This window comes from Colius striatus, chromosome 14 (genome assembly GCF_028858725.1).
Source record: "Colius striatus isolate bColStr4 chromosome 14, bColStr4.1.hap1, whole genome shotgun sequence".
Lineage (NCBI taxonomy): Eukaryota > Metazoa > Chordata > Aves > Coliiformes > Coliidae > Colius > Colius striatus.
Window position 1 is genome coordinate 4,576,677 of NC_084772.1, and position 8,556 is coordinate 4,585,232.

Sequence of the window (8,556 nt, forward strand, 5' to 3'; positions counted from 1 at the left end):
AGGGGGACAGACATGGGGCAAGCTGTACACTATTTCTTCTCGTTTACCCCCTGCCACAGCATCAAGATCTTCCTGCCTACCCCCAGCTGCCATTGGCATAGCCTGGGCACAACCAGCCCTGAGACAGTACCTGGTGGCAGTGCCCATCCCGGCAGGTCCCTGCTAGGGACAGAGGAGCATAAACACAGACTGGAAACAAGCTTTTTTTATTCTAAGACACTACGGAAATAGTCTCTTGGCACGAGAAAAGTACTTGATTGTGCATCCAGGCACATCCTGAATGGGCAGCATGGGCCCCCACTGCTGCAAGAGCAGGAATGTTCCTGCTAGAGGCAGCACTACAAATGCTGTTCCTTTACCTCTGGAGAACCATGAGAAGCAAAGTGAAACCCCAAGATCAAGCCAGAGGCCATAACAAACTGTCCTTCCAGCAAAGCCACCCTCCAGGGACGGTTCTGCCTGCCCAGCTCATCACAGCTTCTCCCACCTCTGTGCCTTTTGGGGCAAGGAGGAGGACAAAAAGGCCATGTACAGTCCTATGTGGGAGGCAGCTGGCTGATCCCTGCCCTGCCTGTGGAGCTGCCAGGACAGAGGAGGGCTGAGGGCCTCCACAGTGCCATGTCCCCTCCAGGGCCAGCACCAGCCTTCATATCACACTCCACAACCTCCACCGTGAACCCCTTCGTGTCCACCTCGATGCTGTGGATGCTGAAGTTGCCCAGGCCCTAGAAGAAAAGAAAGGCTGTGGGTTGGGGCAGGATCTGCAAGGGACCTGTTGCCCCCTTCAAGACCCTGCAAAGGGCTGAGCGGTGACCTCCTCCTGCTCATGGCAGGGCAAGATCCTCCCAGTGCTTGTGCTGTATAAAGCTCACCTCTGTTTTAGCCAGAATTTGGTGCAAAGCCTCTTTCTGCCGAGGGGCTTTGGTTAAGGCGCAGAGGAAGCCACCGCCTCCAGCCCCAGCCAAGCACTGCCCGTGGACGTGCGGCCGCAGCGCTGCCATCATGCGCCCCACAGCCTGCGGCTCGCAGCCCGGGGCCATGCACTTCTTCTGCTGCCAGTAGCGATCCAGGCACTGCCCCAGCAGAGGCAGGTCACCTGCAGGGGAGAGGACTCAACTGTTTGCTTCTAGTTCTTGCCCAAAGGCTCAGAAACTGGTCTCTGCCTCTCCCACTCAGCCCCTGATGAATTCCACCTTCTCCTCTGCCCAGCTCTGCCTGCTGAGCCAGCAAAGTCTTGTTGCTGATTATTCCTCCACGGCAAGAGAATATGCTTTAATGCTCTGGCTTCCCCTCTGCAGCATCCCAGCAGGCAAAGGCCAAAGGAATCCACAGCCCAGCCCAGCAAAGGTCCCCAGCCTCACCACCAATGGCTTGTGGAAAGTCAGCCAGACCCAGCCAGTCTAACCCTCCCTTCCTCAAGCCTGAATTCTGGGGCTCTGTCTGGAAGGTGAGGGTGGGCCTGGGGAGGATTCCAGGCTTCTGCAACCCCTCAGCCTTTGTCCCCTCCCAGGACTGCACAGACCCTCCCTGGGGCAGCTGGTGTTCAGTTGTTCCAAAGGGCCAGCCTGGTGTGGGAAAGGGGCTCACACCTTGCCTCAGGGCCCGGGCACACTCCTCAGCGTTGCTCACCAGCGCGTCGGCGTTCTCCACCACGGAGGGCAGCCTGGCGTACCAGTTCCTCACCACGTCCTGCAAGAGACCAGAACAGCCCTGTCACCACCCTCCTGTCTCCAGCAACAGCAGCCAGGGAGGCAGTGCTGCACCCACAGCCTTTGGTGCCAGTGCCAGAGGCAGAGCTCTGCACCAGCGAAGGGGACAGACCCCAAGGGCCATGGGGCAGCAGAGGCCGGAGCTGCAGCACATGAGGGCACCTGGAGCAGGTTGCGGGCCAGGCGAGTCTTCCCTGTGTACACCAGCAGCAGGTGATCACTGAGGGTCTGGGTAAAGCCATGAGGCACCGGGATCTTCTCCACCTCCACCCTCAGCGGCAGCTCAGCCTTCGACCTCCCGATTTTGATGCCAGGCACGAGCCCCCCGACCTGGTCCTGCCACCCACCACCTGCAGGGCAGAAGGTCCTCAGCCCTCGCCGGGCCCCCACCGCAGGCTGGCCGCTGCCCCCAGCCACTACCTGTGGTGAGCCTCTGCTCCAGGTGCAGCACGGCATGGACGAGGGACTCGGTGCTGGCCACCTTCCCGGCCGCCCGGTACAGCGCCGCCATCACCGCTCCCGCCAGGATGCTGCTGGTGCCTGTGGGGAGCGCAGGGGCTGAGGGCGGCCGGGCCCGCCCGGGGCAGGCAGCAGGAGGGACTCCCCGGCCTTTTCCCCACGGACTTACCGAGGCCAGAGCCGTGGGGCAGCTCAGACCAGGTGTGCACCTCAAACCCGCCCCCGAAGCTCTCCATCAGCTGGGCCCGCAGCGGCTTCTGCGAGGGGAACTGCACGACCTGGGTGCAGAGGAAGGCGGCTTTGAGCAAGGCCCCTGCAAAGGAGAGGAGAAAGTGAAGCTGCTAGCGGCTCCCTCAGCCCACCGTCCCCCAGCTGGGCGGCCCAGGGCCCGAGGGGACACGGCGGTGCGGAGCTGGCAGTGCCTCACCGGGCGCGTGGGGCTGGCAGTAATCCTGCAGGTGCTGCAGCTCCCGGCACACCAGCTCTGCTGCTGCCTGGCTGTGCTGCGGCGTGCCCAGGCTGACGAGGCGCAGCTCCGGCTCCGCGATGCGCCGCACCCGCGCGCCGACCGGCCGGGCCCCGTCCACCAGCACCGCCACGTCCACCACGGCCCCCCCGTGCTCGTAGGTGATGGGAGGGGTGTCACTCCAGCCGCCTGTCAGGGCTCACTGTCAGCTCCCCACTGCACCCCGACTTCTTTCCCCCCAACAACATAGGGGTGAGGTGTGGATCATAGAATCCCAGGTAAGTGGGAGTGGAAGGGTGCTGCAGAGCTGATCCAGCCCCAGCCCCTGCTAAAGCAGGTTCTCCTCGCTCAGGGGGCACAGGAACGTGTCCAGGCGGGTTTGGAAACCTCCCGAGGAGGAGCCTTCACACCCTCCCTGGGCAGCCTGGCCCAGGGCTCCCTCACCTCAGCACCAAAGATGTTTTTCCTTGTGTTTAAGTGGAACTGTAAGTGTTCCAGCTTTTGTCCATCACCCCTTGTCCTGCCACTGGAGGCAACAAAGTGCTGCCCCATCCTCCTGACACCCACCCTTTAAGTACTTTTAAGGGTTAATGAGGTCCCCTCTCAGCATTCTCCAGGTTGAGCAGCCCCAGGTCCTGTAGCCTTTCTTCCTCCAACCCCTGATCATCTTGGTGGCCCTGCACTGGCCTCTCTCCAGCAGTTCCCTGTCTCTCTTGAGCTGGGGTGCCTAGAACTGGACACAGGACTCCAGCTGAGGCCTGAGCAAGGCTGGGGGAGAAGCGCTCACCAGAGAGGTCCAGACGGGCCGGACACAGCGCCTGCACCCACTGCCCCAAGGGCGGCAGCTCCGCCTGCCCCACGCTGATGAAGCGGCACGAGGACATCACTGCCTGCCGGATGAGGATCTGCTCGGCTGCCTCGTAATGCCGGGCCGCCCTCACCAGCAGAGCTGGCCTGGGAGAAGACGGGTTCTGAGCCCTCCACCACCCCACCAACACCTAGGGACGGGGCAGCTGCTGCTCACAGCCCCAGCCTCACCTGCTCATCCACTTCTGCCGCTCAGCTGCCAGCTCCCGGACGCCGCCGGCCACGTCGCCGCTCTCCAGGAGCGCGAAAGCCGAGGCCCACTCGCTGTTGGCAGCGGGCCCACTCCTCAGGCCCCCTTCCCCTTGTGCCATGCAGCCCAGGACATCGGCGATGCAGGCGAGCGCCCGGGCTGCGATGCCCGCGTCACCGGCCGTGGAGGCGACTGCAGAATAAAAGGAGGCTGCAAGGCCATGGCCCCAAACCAGCCCCTTCCTGCCATAAACCAGCTCCAGGGCAGACTTGTGTGGCTTAGGGCCACCCTGGCTCATGAGACACCATGGAGATGCACCCCCATGGGTTCTTGCAATGGGAGAAGGCAAGAAGGTGCAGCTCACCCTCATCCAGCGTGCCCAGCACGGCCTCGTGGTAGCCCTCATGGACGGCGCTGCGGGTGAGGGGCAGGAGGCTGCAGTCCCGGCGCCCCAGCAGCACCCGCCGCACCTTGCGCTGGCCCTGCAGGAAGAAGAGGTGCCGGCGGGCAGCCAGCTCGGCCGCCCCGTCCAAGCAGGGCAGCAGCTCCCGCCAGGACATGCGCCAGGCCGCCCGCCAGCGTGCCAGCCGCTCGCCGGCCGCTGCCGGGGCCAGCAGCCACAGCACGTCCTGCAGCCCCAGCGCCTCGTGGGCGTGCAGCACTGGGAAGAGCCGGGCGCTCAGCAGGCTGCGGCTCCTCCGCGGTGTCTCCGCATCCCAAAGGTCCCCTTCCCTGGCAGAGGGAGAAACCGTCAGCACCATCCTGAGGCTGGGGGATGCCATCCCCAGGGCAGCCAGGCCTCCTCTCCTCTCCTGGCACCTACCGTATGCCCGTCCGCTGGAAAAACTCTGCCCAGGGCACGTTCAGGTAGGTGGCCTGTTCAGCAGGGCTCTGCAGGGCATGGAGGGGCCCGTCACGCCCTGGCCTTGCAGGGAGACTCGTGCCATTCGACCCCCCAGTACCTGCCAGTCGTCGAGGCGGCCAGTGAGGGTGAAGATGCGGCAGGGCAGGTCGCCCAGGCAGATGTGGTGGCCCTGCAGGACCACGTCACGCAGGGGACAGGAGCCCTGCAGGGCTGCTGAGGAGCCTGCAGCCAGGCCTGAGAGGAGGCAGCCAGGACCGATCTCCAGGGGACCCTGTGGGAGAGGCAGCGGGGCCCCAGATGGCGTGGCTGGCCCCAGAGCAGACCCCCCAAAGGAGACAACAACCCTGGGAGGCAGGCTGGGGCCAGCAGGAGCCAGAGGGACATGCTTTGCTTTGTCACAGGGCTGCAGGGACATGGACCACAGAAATTCAGGCTGGGCAGGAACCTGAAGGGCTCACAGCAATGACAGAGCCTCCCAAGGAGGACCAGTCCCCAGGGAGGAGCCACCCGTGGCAGTGACAGCTCCACTTGCAGAGAGGGACAGCCACCAGGGTCCCCAGCAGCAGCCCTAAAGTGGAAGGGCACCCCACATCTCACAGCTGTGGTTCCCCCCATCCCAGTGCATTGTGAAATCGGGGTTACTCCCTCACAGCACTTACCTGGAGGTGACAGTGCTGGATAACACTGCCAGCTGCCAGCCGCACGGCTCCTTCCAGCAGGCAGTTGGTGACTGAAGAGCCGTCCTCCAGGAGATCAGGCTCCTGCCAGGGCACAGAGATACATGGCAGGACACTCCGGCCATGCAGCCTGCAGCAACCCTCCAAACAAGGGGCATGAACGAGGCTGGGGCTGGAAGGACATACATCTACATGGGAATGCGCTGCCTTGCAGAAGTGCAGGTGACTGCTGGAGCCAGGCAGGAGTGTCAGGCTGCGGATGTGGTCGCTGGCAGAGGCGGTCAGGTAGTCGTAGGAGGCGTTGGGGATGCAGGCTGTGGGGGCACAGAGAGCTGTCAGCATCCTGATGGCAAACACAGGTGCCCCTGACACCTGTCTGAGCAGGAGGTGGCCAGCCCAGACACTCCCCATCAAAGAGGTCAGGGGAGAAGACGTGGGGACCCACAGCTGTGGGGAGAACCGGCCGGGTGCCAGACCCTGCCCACCCCATCTCTCCCCAGGCAGGGGAAGAGAGCTCAGGGATGGGCCACGTGGTGTGTGCCCAGGGCAGCATCACGCACCCACGCTGAGAGGGAAGGGGCGCAGAGCTGTCCACAGCACTGAGCGGGCGCTCCTCACGCTGGCATCGCCGCCGCCCCGCACAAACTCCTCCTCTGTCACCCCCCCAGCCATGCACAACACCACATCGAAGAAGAGGGAGAGCTGGGGACAGAAGGGACCTGTCAGGTGCAGCCACCCCAACCCCCACTCTGCTGCTGGGTGCCCCCCTCCTGCCACCTCTCTCCCCCGAATCGGGCAGCGTGGGGGCACACAGGCCCCGCGGAGATGCCCATCGGTGGCACCTGCGGGCGGCTGAGGGGCCCCTGTCACCTGGATGGGCCGTGCCCCCGAGTCCAGCCCCAGGTAGGTGCAGGCGTCCAGAGGAGGGATGACGTGGGTGGCCAGAAGCTGCTCAGCAGCATCCGAAGAGAAGAAAACTACCCCGCAGACCTGCCAGGACACGGCGGGGCTGAGGCCACAGCCCCAGGGACACAAGGGACGGGGCCAGCAGGGTCGCTGATGTACCAGCGGGACGGTGCCGTCAGGGTCCATGCACTGCCGGATCTGAGCCTCTGTGCCTTTGTAGATGATGTCACGCACCAGGCCCTGGGAGAGACACCACTCCAATGAGCCCTTCAGGGAGCCCCAAGACAAACAACTGCAGCAGGGCTGGGACTCCAGCACCCAAGAGGCTGAAGGGCTGGGGACCCCCACTGCTCCAGGGGATGCCCCTTGGAGGGGGAGCTGCTACCAACCTGCTCATCGGTGAGGTAGACCCCGTGGTTTTTGGCATAGGCCAAGCTCCCGGGCACCGCAACCACCCTGACGCCCTGGAAGCCATCCCAGTTGATCTCTGGGGAGACAGACAGAGACATCAGGACAGCAAAACTGGGCCCACAGTGGAGGAAGGGACGGCGGCACCCAGCACCAGCCCCGATGGGTGCTCCCAACTGCATATGGGTCAGCAGCACCCCAGCATCTGCACCCTCAGGGGGGCACGGTGCAGGCTGGACTGGCTCTGCTGCTCCTCTGGCCCCATCCCCAGGCAGAGTGGGAGCTGGAGGCCAGGCTGGCACCCACTCAGCCCACTCACCTGGTGCCGAGGGCACGGTGAGGAGCATGTCAGTGCTGCACACCCACACGCCCGGCGGGGAGCCCACGCAGAGCTGCCGAGAGAAGGGCCACGTGCCCAGGGACGGCATGGAAGGGGCTCAGCCCCCGCCTGCACCCAGCACCCTCCCTGCCGCGGCAGCCCCGCACGGCTCGGGACCAGTCCGGGGCCCCATCCCGCACACCACACAGACCCGGTCCGTCATGGTCGCCAGCAGGCTGTCCAGGTTGCAGACCAGAGCTTCGGCCGGGGCGCCGGGCTCCTCCACGGGCAGGCAGGTGAAGGCCCGGCCGCAGTCGTCGAAGGAGAAGTCACGGCCCTGGGGGCGGCGGGGGACAGGAGGCGGCCGTCAGCGGGAGGGAGCGGGCGCGGAGCGGCTGCGGGCGCCGGGGCTCCGCGAGCGGCGAGCCGGTGGCTCTCACCGTGTGCAGGACGAGGACGCGGGCTCCCCGCAGCACGTCGGCGGTCACCACCTGCGGCGGCAGCGCGGCGAGGGCTCAGCGGTGCCGGGACAGCCCCTCCGCCCCTCCGGGCCGCGTCCGCAGCCGCGGCCGAGCCCTCACCGTGCAGCCGGCCCGGGCGCTGAGGTGCTCGGCCGCCACCAGCAGCGCGTTGAGCGTGGCCCCGCCGCTGCCCAGCCGCGCCCAGGGATCCTCCACGGCCAAGAGCAGCGGCGGCGGGCGCGGGCCCAGGCTGCCCCTCCGCCGGCGCGCCTCCAGCTCTGCCAAGCGAGAGGCGGGCGGCTGAGGGCTGGCGTCCCGCGTCGCGCCGCGGGCAGGCGGGGAGCAGAGGGGAACGCCAGCCCGGCCGCTTGCCTCGCTGGAGGGCGGGCACGCAGCCGCCGCGCCGGCAGGTCAGCACCAGCGCGCTCCACTCCGCCGCCATCGCCGCGCCGGGCCCGCCCCGCCGCCGGCCGCGCTGCCTGCCGGGAGTTGTAGTCGCACCTCTGCCGCCAGCCGCACACCCCCGCGGGAGGCCGGCGGGCCGGGGACTATATCTCCCAGCGTGCGGCGCGCGCCGGCCGTCCGCCGCCGCTGACAGGTTCGGTGCGGCCCTGCCCCGCCGCCGCTCCCCGCGGAGGGGCAATGGCTCCGTTGGTGTTTCTGCCCCAAGGCGGGCGCCGGCCGCAGCGCACGGCCCCAGCTGCCCCGAGTCACCTCTGTCACGAGCCCGCGCGGCCTCAGCGCGGCTCCCCGCGGGGGCTCCGCGGCGCGGGGCGGCGGCGTGCCCCGGTGCCAGCGGTGGGCGCCGCGGCGGGCAGCGGGGTGTACGCTGTGCGCTGCCGATGAGCCGGGACGGGCGCTGGGACGAGGGACCGGGGGCGTGCCGGGGATGCCGATGCGCCGGGGTGGGTGCCGGAGCAGAAACCGGCGGATGCCCGTATCCCCAGTGGGTGCGGGAGCGAGTGCCGGGGGATGCCAGTGTCCCGGGCGGGTACCGGGCACGTCGCTGCGCTGGGGCGGGTACCGAGGCGGGTACCGGGCGCTGCCGCTGCCCCGCGGTGGGTCTCGGGGCAGAGCGCGGGGATGCCGGTGCGGCGGGTGGGCGCGGCGCGGCCCCGCTGGCTCCTACAAGTCCCACAAGCCCCGCTGGCCGGCGGGCGGCCGAGGACTACATATCCCAGGCTGCCGGGCCCGGCCCCCCCGCCCGCACGGCGCGGCACGGCACGGCC

General features: G+C 67.1%; 1 protein-coding gene across 5 annotated transcripts; it reads right to left on the reverse strand.

Annotated features, from left to right (window-relative positions):
- Nucleotides 1-190: 190 nt before the first annotated feature.
- On the reverse strand, nucleotides 191-7,769 carry FCSK (fucose kinase). Of its 5 annotated transcripts, XM_062007256.1 has the most exons (23): nucleotides 7,700-7,769; nucleotides 7,448-7,605; nucleotides 7,307-7,357; nucleotides 7,078-7,203; nucleotides 6,867-6,939; nucleotides 6,529-6,626; nucleotides 6,299-6,379; nucleotides 6,104-6,223; nucleotides 5,794-5,935; nucleotides 5,420-5,547; nucleotides 5,216-5,317; nucleotides 4,654-4,827; nucleotides 4,515-4,582; nucleotides 4,056-4,423; nucleotides 3,673-3,883; nucleotides 3,422-3,588; nucleotides 2,596-2,823; nucleotides 2,338-2,481; nucleotides 2,130-2,249; nucleotides 1,872-2,059; nucleotides 1,590-1,689; nucleotides 873-1,096; nucleotides 191-725 (listed from the first exon to the last, which is right to left on the reverse strand). In XM_062007256.1, exons 1-23 carry the CDS (start codon nucleotides 7,767-7,769, stop codon nucleotides 537-539), a joined length of 3,330 nt encoding a protein of 1,109 aa, XP_061863240.1. In that variant the 3' UTR covers nucleotides 191-536. The 5 variants fall into 5 exon arrangements, with proteins under 5 accessions (XP_061863240.1, XP_061863236.1, XP_061863237.1 ...); XM_062007252.1 differs by lacking the exons at nucleotides 2,130-2,249; nucleotides 7,307-7,357; nucleotides 7,448-7,605; nucleotides 7,700-7,769 and having other exon boundaries at nucleotides 6,104-6,379; nucleotides 6,867-7,084; XM_062007253.1 differs by lacking the exons at nucleotides 1,872-2,059; nucleotides 7,307-7,357; nucleotides 7,448-7,605; nucleotides 7,700-7,769 and having other exon boundaries at nucleotides 1,630-1,689; nucleotides 6,104-6,379; nucleotides 6,867-7,084.
- Between the last annotated feature and the right edge of the window lie 787 nt (nucleotides 7,770-8,556).